The sequence below is a fragment of the Trachypithecus francoisi genome, unplaced genomic scaffold, assembly GCF_009764315.1.
Source record: "Trachypithecus francoisi isolate TF-2019V2 unplaced genomic scaffold, Tfra_2.0 Contig01440, whole genome shotgun sequence".
Lineage (NCBI taxonomy): Eukaryota > Metazoa > Chordata > Mammalia > Primates > Cercopithecidae > Trachypithecus > Trachypithecus francoisi.
In genome coordinates this window covers 7,621,348-7,647,849 of record NW_022681431.1, presented here as the reverse complement: position 1 = coordinate 7,647,849, position 26,502 = coordinate 7,621,348, and the positions used below count along the sequence as shown (strand labels likewise).

General features: G+C 39.7%; 1 protein-coding gene across 1 annotated transcript; it reads right to left on the bottom strand.

Moving 5' to 3' along the window:
• Positions 1-868: 868 nt before the first annotated feature.
• Positions 869-26,023, bottom strand: ATP6V1B2 (ATPase H+ transporting V1 subunit B2). The gene is made up of 14 exons (XM_033227132.1): positions 25,807-26,023; positions 18,160-18,215; positions 13,361-13,459; positions 12,479-12,572; positions 12,272-12,349; positions 11,264-11,403; positions 10,829-10,930; positions 10,382-10,479; positions 9,673-9,796; positions 7,594-7,744; positions 6,049-6,131; positions 5,233-5,337; positions 4,274-4,403; positions 869-2,295 (listed from the first exon to the last, which is right to left on the bottom strand). The coding sequence occupies exons 1-14, from the start codon at positions 25,940-25,942 to the stop codon at positions 2,156-2,158; spliced, it is 1,536 nt and encodes a 511-aa protein (XP_033083023.1). The 5' UTR covers positions 25,943-26,023; the 3' UTR covers positions 869-2,155.
• Between the last annotated feature and the right edge of the window lie 479 nt (positions 26,024-26,502).

Genomic DNA, 26,502 nt, shown 5'->3' with positions numbered 1-26,502 from the left:
AAATGCTGAATGAGTCACTGAGTCAGCCTGACCTTTGAGAACACTTGGCTTCCTAACAGGTCTTTTCATTAGGTCTTATTCCGGAATAAAAAGGCTCCTTAAGAAAATGTTTTCACTAAAAAATAAGTTACAAACTAATAAGAGTGCTACATAACCAACAAATCCTAAGTATTATGTAAGAGTAATAAGGCAAATTTATCTTAAAAAAGGTTTACTAATAACAGTGGCCTGCTATGGACCAGGCACAGTCCTAGTGTTTTACACACAAAAATCTCCAATCCTTACAATAACCCTAAAAGGCATACAAGCAGACAAGCAGACTCGAATTTGTTCAATAACTAAGCAAGGCCATATAGTACCGGTAGAATCAGAAAGAGAACTCAGGTCTACCGAGTTCTTCTTATGATGAAGCTTTTTCCTCTACATCTCCTGAAAGCTGCCTTGAACTGCAGTGGGGAGAAACGAGAGGCTCCATGACAGCCCGGTGCTTTCACCAGGTTTCTTTATACACTGGACATCCACGTGAGATTTTATGTGAAACAGGTTTTGACTTGCTTCAAGTTGTGTTACACTATTTCGTACCCTCTTTTGCTCACAGCAGATGGGCTCTACAGGTCTGATAAGGTCTGAAATGAGGAATGCTGGGGAGCACCTGTAGGAACACTCAGCCCTGGATCAAAGTACAGCACACTGTAAGGGACGGTACTGAAAAGAGCGGCAAGGGCAGTCTGGAAGCCTTGTCCCTACAATACAAGGGCTGGTTCCCAATCCTGGTTATGATGCTCAGAGCTGTGAATTGAAGAGATGCGTGATTACATATTTGCTTGTTGCTTTCCTCGTTAGAAGATACAGAGTCACTTTAGTTAACTTCCATTTAATTTATTTCATTTTATATCCAGATGTCGTTACATTTTCTACATTAAAATATAATCATGCTGACTCCCCCCACCCCCACCCCCTCAAAGAAAAAAGTGAAGAACTTTACACAACATGAAAGATGGAATGCACGGAGTAGGGAAGTCGCTATTGCACCCAAGTAACAAAGAACACAGAGAGACCAAACAGGACACATGGCAGAACTGCATAGAAGATCGCTCAGGGCTCACGTTCAGGAAGGCGCAGGAATTCAGAAAACTCTAAAGCTTGGAAATGCTATCGTTTGTGCCACAAAGATTACCCTGAAAAGGTAGAGCGAGGTCAAAAAGCAGAACAAAATTGGGGATTTTCAAAGGCTACTCTCTAACAGAGTTTAAAATATCCGTAAACATAAGTGCGTTTGCTCCCCACCTTGCCTTCGGCATCTGGTAAACACTTTAGAAACTTAAACCACTGTTAGTATGTCAGAATGTAGAAAGGTTGTAGGTTTTTCTTTCTTCTTATCTTGCACCCCAAACAACAACTCTATTAGCGATTTTAATCACGTGACCCCTCTGCTTGGAAACCCAGTAAGGATCAACAAGACAAGGGGCCTCACTGCTACCTGACAGACACCAGCTGTGCAAAAGTTACAGGATTCTGTGTATTATTTGGAGAGGGAGAGCTGTAAGACACAGGAATCCCAATACATATGTACTAAAGAGAAAAAGAAAACTGCTTTCACTCATCTATTCTTTATACAGGAAAGAGCAAGTAGACAGTCAAAACCATCTGCTTCAAGCATCAGCACAGCCCAGCAACACAGGCACACCAACAAACTGAAAGCAAACACTCAGGAAAGAGCCTCTTGGCCCTTCTCAAAGGAGACTTCTTTTAGACCGGATCTTGCCCCTAATGTAGAGACCAAAGCATTACAACTTCAGAGACTCTTGAGGGAGTTGAGAGGTAAGGTCTAAGAGACCCAAATAATGAGACCGTTATCAGGTAACTAACTACTCCGCTATGTACAATACATACAGCAATAAGAAAACGCCACTCCATCCCTGCAGCTACTTTAAACATAGCACTGAGGACCCAGGTTTTCTGAAAGGGATATTTTAAGGTCTGTTAGCAGTTTAAAACGTTGCAACACTGGCACAATATGTTACCTATTCTTTGTTTTTAATTACAGGGTAACACGGTAAACTCCAACACAAAGGTGGGGATTGGGGAACGCAAAAGGAATAAAGAAAATAGAACCAGTATTTCACAAGAGTGTGGGGCAGTGCAGAAGCAGCAGCTAATGCTTTGCAGAGTCTCGAGGGTAAAATTCGCTGAGGGTGCTCTGAGGGATTCTCTTCAGCATTTCTTTGGGGAAGATCCGGAGCAGCTGCCAGCCAATGTCCAAAGTCTCAAAGACAGTGCGATTTTCGTAAGGACCTTAAAAAATTGAGATTGAATTAATAAATGCAAAGGACTTCCAACTTAGCAGTGTTATTCAGTATGTATTGTTACATGACTAGCAGTGTATTAAATATATATTGAAAAAAAAAGTTGGGACTCCCAAGACTAAATGAGAAGGAGTGAGGAAAAGAGGACACAGACAGTGAGTATCATAAGGAACCAAAGAAGCGGAAGAGGCGGGTGGGCTGAGACAGGAGCAGTCTTGCAGGAGAGGATGGGGAGATAGATCTGAGATTTGACAACTGGGTAGCATCCCTGAGCAATGGTAACTAGAATCAATGTTTTGTCCAGAGATTAGTGAGAAAAGTCTCCCTAGCACAGAAGGTTCACACAAGGAGAAAAGGCTGAATTTGAAGGCAACTAACACAGATGCTCAGAAGGCCATAAACGCCAGTCAAGCACCTGAATACACGCAGCCCTCTCCAGGGCATCACTATCTGAAGGTCAGTGGTTTTCCAAGTTGTTAAAATTATTTTTGGTGGCAGAATCATCCTTATCCCCACACATAAATCTTATTCTTTGATTCCAAGGCTGGAGGTCTGGGTTCTTTTCTCTAGATGAAAACTTTATTTTGTTTAAGATATTCAGGTTCTGCATTAAAAACATTCCAATAATCATGAATATTTTGGGGATTTGAATAATAATGTATCATGTAACTGGAAAGGTGCACATCCTAAGCATACAGCCTGATGCATTTATTCCAAAGTAAACACACCTGTTGTAACCACCACTGATGTTAAGAGAGTATCACTAGCATTAGCAGGGGTGATGGGAGAGACCAAGCAAAACAGCTTGAAAATCCTGCCTATGCTACGTCATAAAAACCATTACAGGTTTTTTTAATAGAGGGACAACCAATCAAATTAGTAATATATTTACTCTGGCAATGGCACACAGGGAGTCAAGAAGACTGGTGAAAATGTTGGCACCAGTGGCCAAGGGTGATGGGGCAAAGGTTTGGACTAGGGCCTTTGGACTCAAGAGTGGTCAGAGACCAGCAGCTTCAACATCACCCAGGAATTCACAGAAATGCAAAATCTCTGTCCCCACCAAGGTCTGTTCCATCTGACTCTGCATTTTAACAAGATTTCCAGCTGATTCAAAAGCATATTACCGTTTAAGAAATACAGGACTAAGGTATTATAATGGAAATAAAAACCGAATAGGGTAAGATATTTCAAAGGAAAACAACACAAATCAGTAAATAATTGATCACTGGAGAATAAGCAAAGAAGGTTAAGAATAATGCCCAGTTACTGAGCTTGGGTTAACTGGAACAATGATTATACCAGAGGTAGATAAAAATTGAAAGGGCACTGCTAGGCAGGTCACTTGGAAAAAAAAAAAAAACTTTGATCTGAGTACACTGAGCCTCGGGATGGTGGCATAAACAACATGGTGTTCCTAAGGCAGCTGGAGATGTGGAATCAGAGGTCCGCACAGCGGGTAAAGGCCCACACATTGTAGAGCCACAGCAGAGTGAAAAGTGGGCACTGGGAGGGAAAGCAGAAAGAACAGGTAACTGAACTTTTTCGATTATTAACAATTAAGAGGCAGGAAGGTAAGAAATGAGAAAAAGAGATAAATATGGATGAATCACGAAAGTCCCAAGCCCCAAATGTCAAAGCAGATCATTGCTAAGAAGTCAGCAGCAAGGAGAACTGGCAATGAAGCTGCACAGCAGAAGGCCTGAGAAGGAGGATTCAGAAGGGCGATGGAAGAAGGAAAACAGTGCGATGGCAGCTAAGTAACTGGAAAATCAAGTCAAGATCTTCCCAAGATATTTAGAAGGCAGAGGAGAAGCCAGAGGGTTAAGGCAGGCAGGTGACAGAGCCTCTTCTCTAACCAGAGAAATAACTGCATAGAAACCAATGAGAATTCCCTCAGGCTTGGAAAGCAGTTTTCAAAATTACATACGAGGCATTTTATGTTTGTAAGACAACAGTCATCTTACCCTGAGCAATAAAGTTCCTCTCAAACTTCTGCAGAAATTCCAAGTAGAGAAGATCATCTGAGGTAAGGGCTTCTTCTCCAACGACAGCTTTCATGGCTTGTACATCCTTCCCAATAGCATAGCATGCATACTAAAGAAAAGAAAGGCTCCCATCAGCAGAGAGAGGCTATCAAAATGTTCAGTCATCTGGGATATAGGAATGTACTGCTCCAGTTTTCCTCACAAGAGCCCATAAAAGGAATTTACAAAATCAATTCACATAAAATTCATATGAAAGTACCAGAAGGACTATATTCTCACTCAGAAAGGAGTCTTCAGGCATACAATACACAGACACTCCTAATGCTCTACAAAAAACACACTTCTTCAATGTTAATGAGCTCAAAATTTGTAGACCACTTGAAAAATCAGAACCCATAGTTAAACCATGGAGAAATCCATCTTGAAGTTCTAGTAAAAAAAAAAAAATCTGTGATATCACTAAGTTTACCACTTCTACTTTATGGCCATAGTATTTTTCTTTATTTGTGTTAGTGTACAATCTCATATGACTATAAAAATCAAGGATTTCAGAGCCTACGTAAAACTGTACACTTTAGTATTCTGGTGATGGCTTATTAGTATGTTGAGCAAGAAACAGGTGAGAGCAGCCTTTCAGGAATACTCTATAATTAACACTAAAATTGCTAATAAAAAATTTAAACAATCTCATTGCTTGGCTTTTTATTTGGAAACATGATAGCATTAGACATGGGTTTCAAGCTAACTTTGATCATCAGCATCTATCCTTATGAGAAAAGGCTGCTGTGGTTCTAATGAATGATTATGTATTTCACACCAAGTCTACACTAAAATTCCATGTGGATGGGGAAAAGTGGTAAGGGTGAAAGACAAGAGATGTAAGACAGCAGAAAGACATCCATTTTTTTCAAACACCATTCTTAGAAGAATGTACGTACCAGCTGGTTAGATACATCGGCATGATCCTTCCTGGTCATCCCTTCTCCAATAGCAGACTTCATTAACCGTGATAGTGAGGGCAGCACATTGATAGGTGGATAAATCTTGGGTAGAATGAGAGGGGAAAAAATACTATATTTAAGTACAATACTCAAGTTTTACAAAAAGCATTTGAAATTCATTACTACATCTTAAATCAGAGAAAACTGCTGCACTTGTCTCCTAGATGAATTCTACTGTCTCTTCCTGGGAAGAAAAGGTAGCAAGAAACACTTTATGGCACAGTATTTCTTTCAAGAATCAAATCCAAAAAAGTCTCATCCATAACACTGTACAAGACTATTTTAAAAAACTAAACTTTCAATATCTGTTTGGTAAGTACTACCACATTATTGAGTCAAAATGGTCTTCTGAACTGACTCAAAAAATTATATATGAAATAAAAAGATCAACTGTAATTCCTAAAAGCTGATTTTAGAAGTCAGCATCTACTAGAGAAGCATGGAAAAGTCATTTTTTTCTATTAATAACAGGATTGGTAGATGATACCATTAAGGAACACAATTCCCAAAAAAGTTGTTGAAGACAAGTGACTCCATTTTAAGACACAATAAAGAAAAGTGACGATTCTTAATTCTGGTGCTCTGCCCACACCAGAATTTAAGATAACAGAAATGACAATTTGATAGCCACATTAAAAACAATTCAAGTTGATACTTTCTAAGCAAAGCAATTCCCAAAAGCAAAATCCAAGTCACTGAAGAGTAATGGATGAGCAAGCCTGCAAGTTTCAGAGCACTGCTTGCGTCCAGTACCTGTCTGTTGTGTAGCTGTCTGTCCACATAGATTTGCCCCTCTGTAATGTAGCCAGTCAAGTCCGGGATTGGGTGAGTGATATCTACCAGAGGAAGACAGTCGATGTTAAGCATGGCATATTTAGGTTATGAGTTTTAAAGCAGCCATCTCCCAGAACCAGATCCACAAGAAGTCCATCTGTACTACCTATAACATTACTTAGAAGAGTAGTTATTAGAGTCATTTTCTGTGATGCTGCAAATGTTCTGTGCCTGTGCTGTGCAGTACGGTAGCCACTGGCCTAATGTGGCTATCTAACACTTGAAACATGGCTAACAAAACTGAAAAAACTTAATTTCAATTATTTAATTTTAGTTAACTTGAACTTAAATAGCCAAATGTGGCTAACGGCAACTATACTGGCCAGTTGAGTTTGGTTGCAGCAGTTAGATGCGTGTTGGCTCTATGAGGTAAACTGGCTGCATTCATAAAAAATACTCTCCCCTAGGTAAGTGCTCTCCCCTCTCAATATAAGTAAAGTTTCATTTTAAACCCAAAGTTCCCTTATAGAAATTTGCCAACCTGATGTATACTGAGAACATTCTTAGCTCATAAGCTATGTCAGATGGATACACAACATTTCACCATGCAAAATGTAGGCATGTGACACAGAGAGGTAAACACTAGCAGGGCTGCACCAAAAAGGTCACACAAAGCAACACATTTCCAAATCTGTTACATTACATCATTCTGTAGCTACTCCCCTGGAACAAATCATTTTCACGTCAGAGGCAGTAGAGAGTAACAGTGTGAATTATGAACTCAAACTGGGTCCTAAATCTATCACTTGCTGACCTCAACAAATCATTTTACCTCCCCGTGCCTCAAACAGCATCTGCCTCAAAGTTGCTATGAGGAGCAATGAGTGAATATTTATAAAGCACTCAGAACAGTGCTCAATGACAGTAAGTAATAACTTACCGTATTTTGTAAAAGCGTTGTTGAAAAACTGAAATAAGGACAAAAAGGCAATACAGGAGAGGAATTCTAAACAGCTGTACCCCAGGAGCCACCCTGAGCACACACGCCGACAGGCATTGGAAAGTCATTTCTAACCAGCCCTTGGTTAAAAAATCTGTCTCTAAGTCTTGTGGAGCTTCTACCTGTATTCCTCATGTGGCACTTAACATGGCCATCTTAAATTACTGGGGCACACGCATAAAAAACATCCCCAGTCAGACTGAGTAACTTACATTAAGTAGAAACCATAAATTCTTTTCAAACATTCTTTACATTTAGAACAGTGTCCTGCAAACAGCAGACACTCAATAGTACCTAATAAAAGAAAGTTAAAAACTTAAATTATGAAGAAAATTGCTTTTCCTCCACAAAAGGATAACAACTATGGGTAACTTTCAAATGAAAAATGTTTTATTTAGCCACAAATAACCAAGATAAACTCTTAGGGGATGTGTTCTCAAAATAATTTCAACTCAAAAAGAAAGATGGGTCTTCTCTCTCCTTAAAAAGATTAGGTGTGTTATAATCCAAATACCAAAACTTACCATCATTAGGCATGGTAAGAATAGGGATTTGAGTAATCGAGCCGTTTCTCCCTTCCACTCGCCCAGCGCGTTCATATATTGTGGCTAAATCTGTATACATGTAACCTGGGAAGCCTCGTCGACCAGGAACCTCTTCCCTGGCTGCTGAAACCTGACAGCAGGTCAAGGAGAAGAATATCACATACCAGATTATAACGAGCTTGGTTAGAACATGTTTGTTTGAACATGCCAAAGTTGAAAATCCCATCATGTTCATTTTAAACACTGTCCTTAAGAATGATTTAGAAAAATCTCCCAGCAACATGAATTCAAAGTATTCTGTAACAAAAATGTTGACAATGGGGGACCACAAGGTTTTTGCTAAAATCATACTGCCATAACGTAAGTTTTCAAATAATTTGCTAGAAGAAAATCTGTTTGCAATTTTATAAATCAAAGGAAGTTAATTTTAAAACAGAAAAGATTGTTGGTTCACAAAATTTATTCCACGTGGTGGAACTAGCCATATTTATCTAACCTAATCCCAAAAAGGTCAAAAGGGAAGGAAATGTACACCAGGAATCATCTGCTGCGCTTTACAACATTATTTAATTTAATCCTCACAGCAACCCTATGAGGAAGGCGTTACCTCCAATTTACAGTTGGAATCAAGGGTCAGAAAAATTAAACAATTTCTGAGGGTCACAAAGTCAGGAGTCCATTCCACTGCACAAAATAAGAATGGTGATAAACGATCTTTCCCTTAGAGACATGGATACTAGACTACAGGCATGCATGTTAACCTACAATCAACTAGAACCCTAAAGCATTATGAAATGCAACTTCTAAGTGCTACTCTAGCATCTTCAAAGGAGCCTGCTACAGCAGTGCTCCTCGCAGTGCGGTCTGCAGACCAGCTGTTATCAATGCGCAATGATCACAGAGAAAGCAAGATAAGCACTTAGAAACTTTCAGGGCAATCTGGCAGAATAATTTTATGCCTGTTGAATCTACTAATTTTAAAATCTGCATTTGTAAATTATATATCTATTTAAAACTTCACTTTTGTAATAACTCATTTTTATTGTATTTTACAAAAGTATTGGTCTGTGATGGATGGGGGAGAAAAGTTAGTCCTTGACTAGAGTTAGTCAGAAACAGCAATATAGCGGAGCAAGATATGGTGACAGCACTGAGGGAATTTTAAGAAGCGAGGTATTGATACAGCCTGTCTCTTCAGAAGTCTTTTTATGTGCTTAAAAGAGTAACTTACTCAAAATTTCAGTAACTTGTATTAGAAAAAATACCCCAAAACTTCTAGGGGTAACTGTCAGAATCTCTTTCTTGAGAGACAGGTCTCGTTCTGTCGCCCAGGCTGGAGTGCAGTGGCACAATCAGAGCTCACTGCAGCCTCGAATTCCTCGACTCAAGCTATCCTCCCACCTCAGCCTCCTGAGCAACTGGGATCACAGGCGTGTGTGCCACTATGCCCGGCCAATTTCTTAATTTTTTTGTGGAGATAGGGTCTTGCTATGTTACCCAGGCTGGTTGTGAACTCCTGATCCCAAGTGACCCTCCTGCCTTGGCTTCCCAAAGTGCAGGGATTACAAGAATGAGCTACCGTGCATGCCCAGCCTGCTAGAATCTTAATACTGTTCCTAAACATTGGGTTTTCTGAAGAAAAAAGTGCTGAAGAGAGTACTGTCAGAGTATGGTCTTTATAATATATTAACTTCATTAAAAATGGAATTATAAAAAGGGTTAAAAATTAACAGTCTGGACAGAAATAGAACTTGCCGGGAGAGTAACTGAATAAACAGCTTGAATTTTTTACTCCCTTTTACAATCATTTCTTAATCCATGGAGATAGTGACAGTATGATACACAGGCTAACCATTTAAATCTTATCCTCTAATCACTTCTACCACGTTGACAAAAAGGAAGTATTTTCCTTTCTGATTTATTAAGCCATTCTACTAATATATGAACAGTGGAATTAAAAAACCATAATTGAAGAATAATGAAAACTTGCAAAGCGACAAGTTAACCCTGAAAATTAACCAATTTTGTTTAACTGAGGGAAAAACATGAACAAGTTACCTCTCGAAGTGCTTCAGCGTAAGAACTCATGTCTGTGAGGATAACTAATACATGTTTCTCACATTGGTATGCCAGAAATTCAGCTGTGGTTAGAGCCAGGCGAGGAGTGATAATTCGCTCAATGCTGAAAGGGAACTTATTAAGTCTTAGGCCACTCAAACCAAAAGACCAAAAAGAAAAGACAAAAAGAAATGATTCTGGAAACAACAGTACAATTCCCCTTTTAAAGTTTTAAATAAATTCAGGAGAGTAAAGCAATTGTTACTTTACAAATTCTTAAGTAAGGTATTAACAGTTATTTATAAATGTCTCAAATTTCTCAGTTGTATGGTTTCTCAACACTGTCATGGGGCGGGGGGCAGGAAGGAGAGAGACAGGGAACAAATGAAAGCCAGATTTTTCAGGTAAGAGGAAGAAATCATTTACAGAGAGCTGATTGTGTATTAGGTAATATATTAAGTATGATTTCATTTAATATGCAAAACAACTCCATGAGACAAGTATCAGTTGCCACATTTTACAAGCTTCAGAACCTAAGTAATTTGCCCAATGCCAGATAACTATCAGGAAGCAGGGCTGGACTTTAAATACAGGGTTACCTCACCGCTAGGTCCAAACGCTGTTATTACCACAGTTTACCTCCCCAACCTTAAGAAACATTTTTGATCCCGAGTCTGGGCCACAGAAAGAAATAGCTCTGTTTACTTACGTTGGGTCATTAGCCAAGTTCAAAAAGAGGCAGACATTGTCCATTGAGCCATTTTCTTCAAAGTCAGATTTGAAGAACCGGGCAGTTTCCATGTTTACCTAAATAACAATACCTTCATCAGTGCTGGGAGAAGAAAAATCCTTAACATTTATTTGTGATAAAAGCCAAGCTACAGATCTGAATTGTTCCTTCTTTTAAAATCTCAAGTACCCCAAAAGTTTTCACAAAAGCCAACAGAACAAAAAGCCGGTTTGGGGCACAAACAACATTATTTTTAAATTTCAAATTAGTCAAATGCCAAATTTTAGTCCTTAGTTTGGCCAAAATGCCAGACTGCAAATTCCTTACCTAAAGAAAAACTCAACTATATATGTACAGCTTACTACATTGTTCTCATAACACAAGCAAAATTTTATATATCATACTAAAACAAACAAATCTACTTACACCCATAGCAGCAAATACAATTGCAAAATTTTCCTCACTGTAGTCTACTACATCTTTGGATTTCTTTACCAAACCAGCCTGGCGACAGATCTGAGCTGCAATCTGAGGAGCAAAGTAGAAGAATTCAGTTGAAATCTAAAATAACATTTCTATCACAAAGTAACTTTTACTGTAAACGTTTTGGAATTGAATCATAAATGAAACTAGGACATTTTAGGGGATTTATTCAATGAAACTATTTTGTACTTTTTGCAAAGATATGCAAGAGTAAGCAAGAAGACATGTGCATAAATAAAGATTTAAGGTAACTGGATTATACAAATAATAACACTGAGTATTTATTTTGAAAACCCTTTACTTGGTTTCTCAGTAACAGTGGAGCATTTAGGAATTCTTGCCTGCTAAGTTTCATAGCAAAGCGATCCCAGTCCTCACCTCATTGTGTGGCAGCCCAGCAGCAGAGAAGATAGGAATTTTCTGTCCCCTGGCAATACTGTTCATTCCATCGATGGCTGAAATGCCGGTCTGAATCATTTCCTCTGGGTAGATTCGACATTGAGGGTTGATTGGCTGACCTAATGTATTTCCAGAAAGGAAAATTTTAACATGTTGGCACAATATTCATGAATGAAATTAGAAATCCTATCAAATTAAAAGAAAAGGAAAAGCACCAGAAGACCAGAACTACATAAAGCAGCTCTCTATTACAAAAAAAAAAAAAATCAGTTAGTTTTCAAATACAAAACTTGAACTAATTTTTTCCTTTACTCTTTTGTAGATGCACAAAACATAGGGTAATAGAATTCAAGTTCCTAAAGTAAAATAAAGGTATAGCAAATAAGAGAGAAGTCCTAATGTCTGTTGTTTTTTGTTTTTTTTTTTGAGACGGAGTCTCGCTCTGTTGCCCAGGCTGGAGTGCAGTGGTTCACTCGGCTCAGTGCAAGCTCCGCCTCCGGGGTTCACGCCATTCTCCTGCCTCGGCCTCTCAAGCAGCTGGGACTACAGGCGCCTGCCACCATGCCCAGCTAATTTTTTTTTTTTTTTTTTTGGTATTTTTAGTAGAGATGGGGTATCACCGTGTTAGCCAGGATGGTCTCCATCTCCTGACCTCATGATCCGCCCATCTCGGCCTCCCAAAGTGCTGGGATTACAGGCATGAGCCACTGCACCCTGCCAAGAAGTCCTAATTTCAAATTCATGGTTTTACCATATACATTTCAGACACATCCTAGATATATTACAGTATCTTAAAATATTAATACATAAAACTTTAAGATAATTTCTAAGAAAATATAATTAAATAATAAAATAATGTATAACCTATGCAGTGTGTTGCTTATCTACTTTAAATGATAACACAAACACCACTCTCTATCTGGCAAAGGTACAAGACAGAGAGAGGCTATTTTATCCCAAACACAGAAATCCATCTACTGTCCCTACCCATGATATCAAGGAAGTCTTCAGCCAGTACAACAGGACCTCTGTCAATGGGTTTTCCCGATCCATTGAATACCCGACCTAGAAATCAGTAACAAGACAGGACAAAGTAGATGCTGACTTTCAAACGTTCATAATTTTTAAAAGACCTTATGGAAAGATGTTTAAAAGCAAACAGATCTCAGCTTAGAAGGAATAATATCCATTTACCAAGCATATCCTCAGACACTGGTGTTCGGAGAATATCCCCAGTAAACTCACAGGATGTTTTCTTAGCATCTATACCTGAAGTCCCTTCAAACACCTATCAAGAAAAAGAATTAATCAGAAGGGTAAAAGTAATTTAGATCATGGGCATTCACATTTTATCCATCTGTTAAACAGCCCTTATAAAATAAAATACACGAATGTATACTACTTTTGATATAATGAGCAAAGACATATAATAAATCAAATTGTCAACCTTTAGATCAAGGGTTCATGCTACAGGCCAAGTCTGATAAACAAGCTAAGCATGTTTTGTTTTTTTTTTTTAATTTTTTACTATATGTATTTTTAAAGGGTTGTTTCAAAAAAGACAGAAAAAGAAGGAAGAATATGTAAGAGAATTTAGTTGGCCCCACAAAGCCTAAAAGCTTTACTCTCTGGCCCTTTACAGGAATCTTGCCAATCCCTGCTTTAGACTATTTCTAAGGGGAACATGTTATTGAGAAAACTGCCATCACCCATAGTGAGGTAACATTAAAAATTAGGAACTGTATAGACAATTTAAAGGAAGAGACTCAGACAGATACTCTTTTGGTTTCATCACATCATCACTGAATTCTGCTTTTCATCTCTCTCCTTCTACATGACTATTTCTATCCATTTAAAAAAAAGCCATTTTATTAGTGTTGCTGTTGGACTAAGTGGAGCTAGGTGGCTGACACTGAACAACAAAACATGCAATGATAATTATTTTTCCCTGCAGCCGGTAACCAATCTCTAAAGACTCTAAAAACACTTACACAATGATCATCACAGAAAGAAACAAGTAGTGTTCCCTCTGTGTCAGCAGCTAGGCAACAGTTCAGCCGGCCAGGTGAAACTTACCTGAACTACTGCCTTGGAACCACTAACTTCCAGAACTTGCCCACTTCTCTTCGTGCCATCTGGTAAGGTCAAATGGACGATTTCAGCATACCTGGGAAACTAAAGAGAAAAAAAATAAAGGATCAATAACTCCCATTTTGAAAGCCCTCCAAATTACTACACATGCTCTGTCTCTACCATGGTGTGTCTGAATGTGCAACCCCCTACTCTCCACAGATACAGGTTTAGGCTGAGAGCTTTCAATATCCTCAGGTAGTTTAAGTCCTTACAACACACATCACTGACACGTATATTAGCAAACAAAGCATAAGGTACAGAAGAAGGGTCTTAAATCCTTGAAAACATGGCAATTAAATGTATTGCTTTTCCTCTGCATGCATGTTTTATAGTTTTGAGGCTACAGAAAGGTACAGATAAACATCTTCCCACCACCTAGAACTGATGATTGCTTTCTAGGCTGTGTGTATAATCAACTGTGTGCTTCAGGTGCGGTTGATAGGGGAAGAATAAAATGTTACTAAATAGGCTAGGCTCGGTGGCTCACGCCTGTAATCCCAGCACTTTGGGAGGCCAAGATGGGCATATTATCTGAAGTCAGGAGTTGGAGAACAGCCTGGCCAACATGGTTAAACCTTGTCTCTACTAAAAATCAAAAATTAGCCGGGCATGGTGGTACATGCCTGTAATCCCAGCTACTCAGGAGTCTGGGGTAGAACTGCTTGAGCTGGGGAGACGGAGGTTGCAGTGAGCCAAGATAACACCACTGCACTCCAGCCTGGCTGACAGAGCAAGACTCTGTCTCAAAAAAAAAAAAAAAAAAAAAAGTTACTAAATAATAATTACTATTATAATAAGATAATGCTTAAGTCTCATCCTCAATCTAGTTCTCCTAACAAGATACATATTCCTCTAACCCATTTTTACTCTTTAAAAAGACATGTCTCCAAAAAATGTAGTTTGGTGATTTACATAAATGGCAATGTACTTATCATTCTGCAATTTGTTTTCCACTTGACCTGATATTAACGTGACATTCCATCATGTTAATACTTATTTTATCAACATAATTTACTGAAAGATGCCTCATTATTCTGTGTGATGTGGAAAAATAAAAAACTGCCAATTAAACTATGATGTGCCATTGGTTGTAAGACCCTTTGGAGATATTGGCACCTTAGAATTAATGTTAAAACAGAAGATGTACAGTTAAATCAGGTAACTACACTACATTTTATTCAGCAGTTCTACCAGAGGAGTTCTGGGTTGTTCCAAATTTACACGAGCACAAAAATGTTACAATGAGCATTCTTACGTGTGGCTCCTCACACAAGCCAAAATTTGGTTTGGGCCACATACAAGCCATGCCCCTTTTCTGCCAAACTAACTCTGTAAAGGAACCTTATTAATTTACAATCTCCCTAGCAGTATAAAAAAGTATCCTTTCCATCTTTGCCCATCTACGCTTTTAAATGTAATTTTTGCCATTTTAATAAAAATGGCATCTTTTTAGTTTGCATTTTCCTGACTTCTACCAATACTGAGGAACTTTCCATGCTTATCATTGTCAACTATTCATTCATATTACTGGTAATTCAGACTTCATTTCCTATGAACTGCTTATTAATATCCTTTCTTCACTTATCCAGTAAATCCTTCTTATTCATTTATAGAAGTTTTATAGATTCTCTATATTAATCCTTGTGCAAATATCTTCTCTTAGTTTCCTTCCTGTCTTTTGACTTTGCTTATGGAATCTTGTCATACAAAAATTTTAACACTTTTTATGTGATAAAACATACTGTGGTCCTTTACGAATTTTTGCCTTTTGTGTCTTGTTTGGAAAACAGTCTGAAGTCGTAAAAACAGTCTTCTGTATTCTCTTCTATTAGACTTATGTTTTGTTTTCTATATTTAGATCTTTAATCCATCTGGATTTATTTTTGGTAACTAATTTTATCTTTCTCATTTTTATATGGGAAACCAATTGCCCTAACAATATTCTGAGCAGCACAGTGTCCCCCACGGCCTTGTAATGTTGAACTCACCAAGTTGAATTCTCGTGCGTGAAGAGTTGATTTCAGGGCTCTTAACTGTGTTCCACTGTTATATCTGCTTATTCCTGAACCCAATCCTCATTTTTAATTACTCTTCTCTGATTGTGTTAATTGGGGAGAATTGAGTCTTTTCCTTCATGGACATGAAATCTTCACTTATTTCAGGTCTTCTTTTATGGTCTTTCACAATGTTTTATAGTTTTCTGTAAACAGTTACTCTGGCATACAGCACACTAGAACTTTTTGTAAACTGATCCTGTATCCAGTACCTTGTTTTCTACCATTGTTTCTAATTGTCTGCCACTGGATGACTTGGGTTTTCTGATTCTTTAATCAGATTATGAAGAAATGATGATGGCGGTTCCTTTTCTCTTCTCCCTTTGTACCCTAATTTCTTTTCCCCATAGCACTGGGTTTTTAGCAGAAAGATGGAAAGTGATGCTGAGTGAGGACTGGAAATTTCAGCCCCATCTCCTGACTTCCTGATAGAGTAGTGGTACTGGAAACTGACTAATCATCGCTATTAAGGACTTGACCAGTCATGCTTAGGTCTTCAAAAAAAATCCTGAGGGTGTTTGTAGAGTTTCTGGGTTGGGCAGCAAGAATGCATCCACGTGCCAGGAAGGTGGTCCACCCCAGCTCCTCGGGGACAGAAGCTTCTGTGCTTGGGACTCTTCAGGACCTCACTCTACGATAATCTCTTTAACTGGCTATTCATTTGTATCCTTCAATATACTCTTATTCAGTAATAGTAATATTAATATATTAACATACTCTAAATCAGTAATAGTAAGTAAATGGTTTTCTGAGTTCTGAAACCTATTTTAGCGAATTACCAAACTTCAGAAGGGAATCTTCAATCTGTAGCCAAGTTGGACAGAAGCTGTGGGTAACCTGGGGAGCCACTACTTTTGATTGGCATCTGAAGTGGACTGCAGTCTTGTGGGACTAAGGCCTTAACCTGTGGGGTACACACCAACTCTTTGCAGTGAGTGTCAGAACTGATTTAATTGCAGGGCATCCAATAGGTGTTTGCCAAAGAACTGAATTGTTACAGGAAAAAACACACACATCTGGTGTCAGAAGTGAAGTACATACTGAGAACAGCAGTAGAGAGGAAACGGTTGCTTTCCTTTCACTGATTTTAATGGGAATGTTTATAGAATCTTCGAAGTATGCGATTTGCTGCAGGTTATGGTAGATACTCACTAAGAGGTTAAAAGTTTGTTATATTCCTTATTTTCAAAGAGGCTTTTAACAAATAAATAATTTCATCAAAATTTTTTTCTGTATTTATTCAGAAGAATATAAGCTTTTTCTAGTTTATTCCATGAATGTGTTGAATTACACTGTTAGATTTTCTAACATCAAATTATCTACTTTTGCTGATATTTTACATAGGTATTTTTGCTAATATCTAACATGAATGTATTAAGAATTTTGGCATCTGTGTTTATAAGTGAGAACAGCTATTTTTCTTTTCTAATACTACCCTTTTCCTGGTTTGGAGTCAAATATATGCTAACTTCACAAAATCAGTTGGCAGCAGTGCTTCATCTTCTTCTATTCTGATATAATTTGCCTGAGACTATCCGTTCCTTGATCCTGTATGTTTTATGTTAAAAACAAAAGCCAAAATCTAAAATCAAAACAAATCACTATAAATCTCACGGTCTAAATAGATTTTTCTACAACTACATAAAATTTACCAGTCTTCCCTCACCTATAACTATACCCCAATGTAATAGTCAATGAAGCTTTTTTAGGTCTCTTAAAATGTACTTCCTCAGAGACGGTTTCTAAGTCCTTCCCAGTATAATCTTTCATAGCACCCCACCTGACTCTTCACAGCACGTACCAAGTAGACACTGATACCGTATCTGCATCTCCACTATACTATGCTCAACTAGGGGAGACCCCATTCTTGTTGTTCACCATTTTATTTTCTGTACTGGGCTCAGCACTTAACACTATTGAGCCCAAATATTTTTTGAGCTGTTTGAATAATATACTTAGTAATATTAAAAAATTTGTATTTTAAAAATGAGTCCAAAAGTTTATTTAACAAAGAATATAGAAAACAATTAAAATAAAAAGAAACAAACAAAGCTTCCTAACATTGTCCTCAAAAAACAAAAGAGTAGGCTGTATTCTTTCACAAAATGTTAATGGGCACCTGCCTAAATCTTGTACAACTTAAGTTGGATTATGGCTTTGAATCAATCTTCAGCACATATCAAACTGCAGTCAGGAGGTAAACTCGCTAGGTTTCATCTTGAGATTAGTTTCTACAGGTACCTTATCACACACAAAGATAATACCTTAGTGATAAAGCAGAAGAGGCAACGCACTTTGCTCTTTCTTTTAAGAAATGTTTCTCGATGTATTTTCTGCTTCCAGAGGGGTCACATGCCAAGCACAAATGCATCATTAACCTCTCTCGACAAACTAGTAATTGTATACCTCTCCTTGACCTACCCCAGTAGCCAATGTATAATTACTGTTCTAGAAAACATATTATAGAAATTATTTTCTTGGATGATATTTTGGTCAAACAGCTCAGGTAAAAAGCTTAGCCCAGGGTATATGATAGCCAAGGGTATCAGGGTATCTGGGCTTTAGACTGAATGACACTCAGTCTAAAGCATGGCTTAAAAATCGTAACAAAAATTTAAAGTGTACTAAATAGGACCTAATGCCACATTTTTAACTACATAAATAGACCATAACAGATAGTGGTATTACCTTAACATGATCTAAGATCACTAGCGGACCATTGACTCCAGATACTGTCTTGTATGCTGGAAAGAAATACAAAAGAGTCAGCTTTAGTCAAACAGCACAAAAGCTTAAATTAGCTCTCTGGCATAACCAAAAATCCTTTCTACGTTATCATATCTATTAGAATACGCAACACTCAAATAGTTACAAAATTTTTCAATGCATTTATAAAAATGTCTGTGCCTATAGAACTTTTCATAACTGTCATCCAACCAAAAATATTTTGAATCCTTAGTAAGAGTAAGTCATTGTTCTAAGCACCCAGCATACAAAAACAAGACACAGAGGGACAGACTCTGCTTGCCTTTGAAAGTTCGGTCTTTCCCGAGGGGGTAGAGTTAGAATGTGATGGGATAAGGGCTCTAACTATGGCCTGTAGAGGGTTTGTGGGAGCACAGCAGAAACAGGGGAATAGTTCCTATCTCAGGGAGAAAAGTAAAAACGTTATAGAGGAGGTGGCATTTAGCTAAGTAGATGAGGAAAGGGAATTCTTAATGTTAAGCAGAAGTGACCAAAGTCACAAAGGAAATTGGAGAAATTGTATGTAGCCTGCAAGGTAAAAAGCCATAATTAAATGGTGTCATAAAAACTAAGGGAAAAGAGCTTTTGAAGGAGGGAGTAGGCAATGGAAAGAAAGTCCAGGGGTCAAACAAGATAAGAAAAGTATCCTTTTTAAAAAAAGTCAAATGTTACTGCCAGGTTAGAAACTGTTGTTTTCCACTGTGAAGTGCGCCCTAAGAATAAACTGCTACTCTACCTACCCAAAGCCCTCACCTATCACACCTGCATGGCAAGTGAAAGGGAGATCAGGTGTAAGAACACTCAGGGGACAGTAATTCTACCAGACACCTACAAAATTCACTAAACTTCATAAGCAGAACAACTGAAAAAAATACATGAACCAAAGTTTTGAAGAAAATTTACTATAAGGCCTAAAATAATTAATATGAAGCTGTCTAGCAACTGGGAATTTTTCGCTTGCTAGATTTCTTTTGAGGTCTTATAATGAGCTTGCACAGAGATTCCTGGCACAGATGTGGACTCCCAAGAATGAGGAAACCATTTACTGACCAGTCTGTCCACTCAAGGGGCTTTGGAATTTAAAATTACAATTCCTTCAGCCTCAGGCTGGGAAGCCAGAGCCCTGGTACAAATGCGGGGACGGAGTAGACGGCACTGTCAGGGCTTCCATCTTTCCTGCTAACAGGACGTTTAAATCCAGACATCACATATTTGCTTGGATATATCAGTAATTGTACTGTAACTGTCTCAATAGAGGCCCCCCAGCGGAAGCGTTTTTTTGTTTTTTGTTTTTCACTTTAGATAAAAAGCAAGCTACTTGGAGGGATGGCCATGTGAAAGGATTAATCATGCCCCTAGATTACTAGAAAGACCCCATTTGCCACATTTTCTGCCACTTTTATGAAAACTATCCCTACTGTTTTAAAATGATCGAATACTCTTTAAAAACATAATTCCAACCCTTTAAAAGATTTCTTCATTGTTCTCATTTTAAAAAGACTCCCAACATTGTTTTTCAATGACTTTCTAAGATTGCCAAGTGGAAATGGAAAGTGAGCTACATTAGAAATATGTTTTCTTGAAACCAGTTTTCAGAAATGCAGAAACGTAGACCTTTCCAAAACCTTTACCAAACAGCTGGGGTGGGGGAGGGGATATGGCACTAAGATTTACAATAAACTGTTTTGAATAAAAGGAAACATCAGTAAAATACATCAGGTTCTTAAAATTCTCTTTATTTTTTTGACAAGATTGTATCTCCTTTATACATCTAATTTCTACAACAATAAAGCTTCAGAATCTCATGTTTAAAATTCAAGCTCATTCCAAACTATGAAATTTTGCCAGTCACGAGCAAAAGTATGACCAAGAAAAAGAAACACCAGTCACAGCTTTTTCTGGAAACAGTGAATCAAGTTGACTTCCACTACAGAAGGCAAGATTCTACTTCCTCAAAAGTCTTTAAATTTGCAACAGTGTATCTAGCCTTTCAAAAAGCCAATAAGTAACCTTGCAGGTTAACTGATAACACCAACATACATTTAGTAAGTACTTTTCAGGAATTCTCATTTAATCTCCATAACGGACATATGAGTTAGCTATCATTAGTCTAAGTTTCAGAAGAGAAAAATGATTCTCAGAGAAATTATTGTGTCTTGCCCAAGGACACAAGCAACCAGCCCAAGGATCTGAACGTGTACACTCTAGCTCCAGGGCCACTTATTCTTTGATTCTACTACAGCCCAAATTCTAAAACTGAACCGGTCCATTTCTTGTGGTACGGTATCTTCTAAGAATTATGAAGCGATACCACCCAAAACAGTTTCGCAAGCCTGCAATTTTAGCTATGAAAAACAGTTTTTTACTGTTCACACCAGCGAATATTTCCCTGTGTCTACGCTTTGTCATCATCGCAAAACAATCTTTTTCCAATGGAGTTGTAGCTACTGGAAGAGTTTAAGTAGAGAATGGAATATCTGGTGGAGGTGATTCAGCCGTTTTCCTGCATTGAACATCATGAAAAACATGAGGCGATGAGGAGACACTTCGAAACAAACCAGAGGTTAAACATGTTTGGTTTAAATTCAACTGACATATAAAAACGAAGCTAAGACATGTTATAATCCAAATAAGATAAAAATGTGACCCAGCTTTATGGCTGTAAAGAGCTTCATGCTTTTACAGAGCATCTTCAAATAGGCTATCTGATTTCACCTTCACAGAACACAATGAGGTGGGTGCTAGGGTTTGAATATCCCCTTGGAAACTCCAAAACAAGTTGAAACTTCATCCCCGATGTGGCAGTATTGACAGGTTAGGCCTCTAAGAGGGGACTGGGTCATGAGGACTCTGCTCTCATCAATGGATGAATCCATTCATGGGTTAATGAGTTATCCTCTGAAGGGAACTGGTGGCTTTACAAAAGGGAGAGAGACCTGCGCTAGTGCCTCCGCATTCTCAGCCCCATCAGCATGTGATGTCCTGAACCACCTTGGGACTCTTTCAAGTCCCACCAGAAAGAAGGCTCTCCCCAGATGCGGCCCCTCCACTTTGGACTTCCCAGACTCCAGAACTTTAAGAAATAAATTCCTTTTCTTTATAAATGATCCAGTTGCAGATTTTCTGTTAAAAGGAACAGAAAATGGCTAACACAATAGGCAAGGCTGATGCACCCTAAGGAAACTAAGGTCCTGGTAAGTTTGTTTTTCAATGGGGGAGCCAGGCTTCTAACTGTTTTGTTTTTCTTGAATCTTAGGATTGGTACTCTATGACCCTTATATTATTTCTGGCCTTAGTCTCCAGTACAATTAAAAAGTATGGAGATCATACAGCTTCTAGCACTTGGACGACAAGTGGAAACTAAAAGACAATTTATATAAAACTACAGCTCTGTTCCATGGGACTAAAACTATCTGCAGAGAAAACCAAGCAGAATGATAACAAACACTACCTTTTATCTCTCGACAGTATTTTTCCAGACTTCCTCATCATTACCATTAACAGCCCAAAACAGAGATACCAGTTTAGAGCATGGCTGTCAAAGACATTAAGATGCCCTTCAAAAAAGGCAAAAACCGATTTGCAAATTACCTAAATATTTCTATTTACCAAAATATTGACCACTCCTCTCCAAATGAACAAGAATTCGAGTCCGCAGGTGGGTGTACGGGGGATAATCAGAACTTCTGACTACACAGAAGATACATTACATTCTTAACATATTTTACAACCAAAATGTCTTGGCTTTGATTCTGAACTGTCATATCAGTCAGACAACAAGTATTTATGAAGTAACACTTAAAACCCAAAATCTACACAGGTCTTAAGGAGCATGTATTTTGTCAGACGACATCCTCTTCCTCCTGCAGGACAGGAGACTGTTCAACACTACTAACACCATTTAATGATTATGAAACACTCAGAAAAAAAGTTGACAGCCATTGCATAATAAGTGTCCTAGTCTTTTAGCCTCCACCTTATTAGCAAAACAAAAACCCAGAGCAATCATCCTCTCTTGTAAAAGAAGAGTAAAGATCCACACCATGAGCAGTGGGCACCTAAAGAAGAGGTTCTAGAAAAAAAGCAAGGAGAAGATTCCTATTTTGACTTTTTGCAGGGCTAGCTCTGCCTTATAAGAAACTTAAGGTCAGTTGATTTAGGGGCTCAAGAAAAATGGAGACGACCGAATTCAAAATATATAGCATCCAAAAGCTCTACGTATGTTGTTGAACCTTTCCTTTTAAGAGAAAATCAAGTTTTCATTCCTTGTGACTTCAGAAATTCAACTAAAATGCTCAAGATAATTTCCTAATTTCAAGCCTGAATATGTTTTCTATCTCTTGTTAAAAGTCCTATAATCTTGAAGCTATTTTTTTTTTTTTTTTTTTGAGATGGAGTCTCGCTCTGTCGCCCAGGCTGGAGTGCAGTGGCCAGATCTCAGCTCACTGCAAGCTCCGCCTCCCAGGTTCATGCCATTCTCCTGCCTCAGCCTCCCGAGTAGCTGGGACTACAGGCGCCCGCCACCTCGCCCGGCTAGTTTTTTGTATTTTTTAGTAGAGACGGGGTTTCACCGGGTTAGCCAGGATGGTCTTGATCTCCTGACCTCGTGATCCACCCGTCTCGGCCTCCTAAAGTGCTGGGATTACAGGCTTGAGCCACTGTGCCCAGCTGAGGCTATTTTTAAAAAGGATCTAATTTGTACAGTGGAGCTGTCAACATTACTCCGTTTCTTCATTCAAAAACCACCACTTTTTTAGTTTAAATACAAGTTACACAATTACAAGGCACATTCTATGTGTCAGGCACTGTGGTAGGCAGTGGGGACACAAAAAGGATCTCTGACTTCTAAAGGTTCATTGTGAAGCTTTAGGCCGGGCACAGTAGCTCTCACCTGAAATCCCAGCACTTTGATAGGCCAAGGCAGGCGGATCTCTTGAGCTCAGGAGTTGGAGACCAGCCTGGGCAACATGGGGAAACCCCATCTCTACCAAAAATAAAAAATAAAAATTAAAAAAAAATTAGCTGGAGGTCGTGGTGTCCGTCTGTAGTCCCAGCTACTCGAGAGGCTGAGGTGGGAGGATCGCTTGAGCCTGGGAGGTGGAGGTTGCAGTGACCTGAGCTCACACCACTGCACTCCAGCCTAGGCAACAGAGTGAGATCCTGTCTTAACACACACACACACAATAACTATAATTATATATCCCCTTAAATTATATCATCAATCAATTTACAAAAATTAAGAGGTTGGCTAGGCGTGGTGGCTCATGCCTGTAATCCCAGCACTTTATGAGGCCTAGTGGGGCAGACTGCCTGAGCTCAGGAGTTCGCAACCAGCCTGGGCAACGCGGTGAAACCCGGTCTGTACTAAAATACAAAAATTTAGCCGGGTGTGGGGGCACGAGCCTGTAGTCCCAGTTACTCGGAAGGCTGAGGCAGGAGAATTGCTCGAACAGGGGAGGCAGAGGTTGCAGCGAGCCGAGATCGCGCCACTCTGCACTCCAGCCTGGACGACAGCGTGAGACCCCGTCAAAAAAAAAACAAAAAAAAAAAAACCACAAACATTAAGACATTAATCAGTATTTACTCAGAAGCAATTACAACTTTTGAGTAGAATGAAAAATATGGCAAAAGAAGATATTCAAATGCTGTTAGTTGCTAGCCTAAGTATGATATCTATCATTTATGCTTTTTAGAATAACACGGATATACAAGTGAAACTCAACCAGGCATTTCAACTCCCTGCTCTGATTCCGCCCATGTTCACAATCTATCCACCGAATTATTCGAGCAAGGAGTTTAAATGCAAGTTACACAATAACAAGACACATTTTATGTGTCAGGCACTATGCTAGGCAGTGGGGATAAAAAGGGTCCCTGACCTCTAACAGTTCAGTGTGAAGCCCTATGCTACAACAGTTTTGTCAAGAATAACGTCTGGAAAAATCCTTCAGCAACTGCCTAAGTACGTACAAACTATGGAGAAATCACATTCATCTCTCTTAAGGTTTACAATCTTAATCAGAGAGTATCTTTAAACAACATTATTTCAGTTGATATTCTCTGAAATGATTAATTATATGGAAACTGACTACTGCACCTTTATAACCTCTTTTGAGAGGCACCAGTAATGTCCATCTGTTCTGCCCAAAGAAAAGCAATGCATACAAACGTAATTAATAAAAGAGAATCTGTAATTCGTAGGTATAAATTTATTTTCAAGGTTTGCATAAGAATGCAACATCTGCCAATTTCCTGAAGTAGCTACTTCAGCTCAGATAAGCCCCAACATACATTTTCTAATTCGAACAATTCCCAGGGTAAAAGGCACATCTCAGCAATCCACCGAATCAAATGTTTTCCTTTTTCTTCACACTGCAGTGCCATCACATGACCCAGTGACAGATCAGGATGTGGATTAGTCAGGCTTCAGATCGCCCAGGCTAACACCCTTCATCTGAAATCCTTTTTAACCAATCGGCCACCTAGAGACAGGCACTCTGGCAATTAACCAGTGAAAATGTAGCCTCACCACCCGGGGAAACATCATGTGCTTTTCCCAGTTTTTAAAAAAGTCTATTTCGAGGGCTCATTGCCAGTTCCCAAGAAAGCTGTGAAGTTAGATGCTACACAACTGCATTCTCTAGTAATCAAGAACCATTTCTTTGGAATTGCTGAGCTATCCACTTAAACCTAGTTCATTAAGGTCTTTTTATTTAAATAATCACAACACTTAAGCCTATGCACACACACCATCTATGGACAAAGCCACTTGGCTTCCCCAAAGAACCTTGCATTCAACCAAGTTCGGTTAACTGGTCAGTAAATGAAGAGGCAAGGGTAGAAAAAGGCCCAACGGGAATTTAAGAACCTGGATTTTTAGTCCCTGCTCTGCCAATAAGTGTCTGAAGCATGGCAAATTCTACCCCTTCCAGAACCTTAGGCTTCTCACCTGTAAAATGATAGGGTTGGACTGGATGACCTGCAAGGTACTTTTCAGCTCTAGCGTTCTCTGATATCTAGGTGTCCTTCTGTGGAGCAGCCCCTCCACCGAACACCAAGCCACATCTCCCTCTGGCTAACTGGCCTGACCTCCATCCACGAAAGGCCTGACCACGCCAGCGATGGCTCTACCGTCTGCCCTCCGTAGTAGCTGAAGACCCCACTGAGGTCCTCACCAGGGGAAGGGGAGAAGAAGGGGCGTTCCCTCGACCCCTAGATATCCAAATGAAGTCAGGGGAAGATTAAGATCGGAGTGACAAGAAGTGGCCCTCGGGGACGGGAAGCAAGTGCCTGAGAATGCTCCCCAGTAGGGAAGCTGGGGAGGGAAGGGGTTAAGGGTGTAGGGCAATAGCCAGGAGCCCACCAACCCCAGGAAAAAGTTCCTGCTGGTGCTCTTGCCCTCAGCCCACCTCCCGGAAATATTAGGTACAGGCAAATCTCCTTCTAAAGAGACAAGTGGTTCAGCGTCGGAGGGGAGACCCGGGAGAGAAAAATAAATCCTGCACCCTACCAGCTGGCTAAGCAGGTGAGTGGGAGCAAAGGCTAGGCTAGGGAGCAAAGACCGGAGACGTCTTGCTCTCTGATACTCACTGAGGCGAGGCTGGGAGAGGTAGTTCCGACTGACGGCCAGCGCCTGCTCCCGAGCTCCCACCGCCGGCCCACCGGTGGGCACGGGTAGCTCGGGTGCGGCCCCGTTGACAATCCCCCGCATCGCCCGCAGCGCCATCTTGTCTCCTCCGTCCGGACTGGCCCAGCAGCGACGCCGCGCACGCGCGGATATACCAAAGCGGCCCGCGCCCCTGGCTCCGCCCATGCGCGCTGCGGCGCCCTGGCCTCGCCCCGCCCCCTTCGCCGCCGGCCGCCCCCAGCCTCGTGACTTCGCGCCGCCGGGGCCAGGCGGACTTGCGGGCGAGAGGAGCTGACCAGCGTGCTGGGAGGCGGGCGCGGGCGCAGAGGGAAGGGAAGCGAAAGGGGAGATTGCAGGAAAGAGGAAAACCAGCCAAAAGAGAGGCGGACAAGCGGGAGGGGAGGAAGGCAAATGCGTGCAGGCAAACGTCAGCTGATGTCCATTTCGAATGGGCTTTCATGACGCTGAATGGAGAGAATTCAAGCTGTGAAAACCGCTTTGAAAAACAGAAGCAATGGAAAACATGTTTCAGTGATTATTAACACACGTGGCATCATTTAGTTCACTTTACTCCCTACCAATTCGTTCACGCATGTATCCATTCAACAAACATATATTGGCTTGTTATAGGATGTGCGTAGCGGTGTGAAAAATAGGAA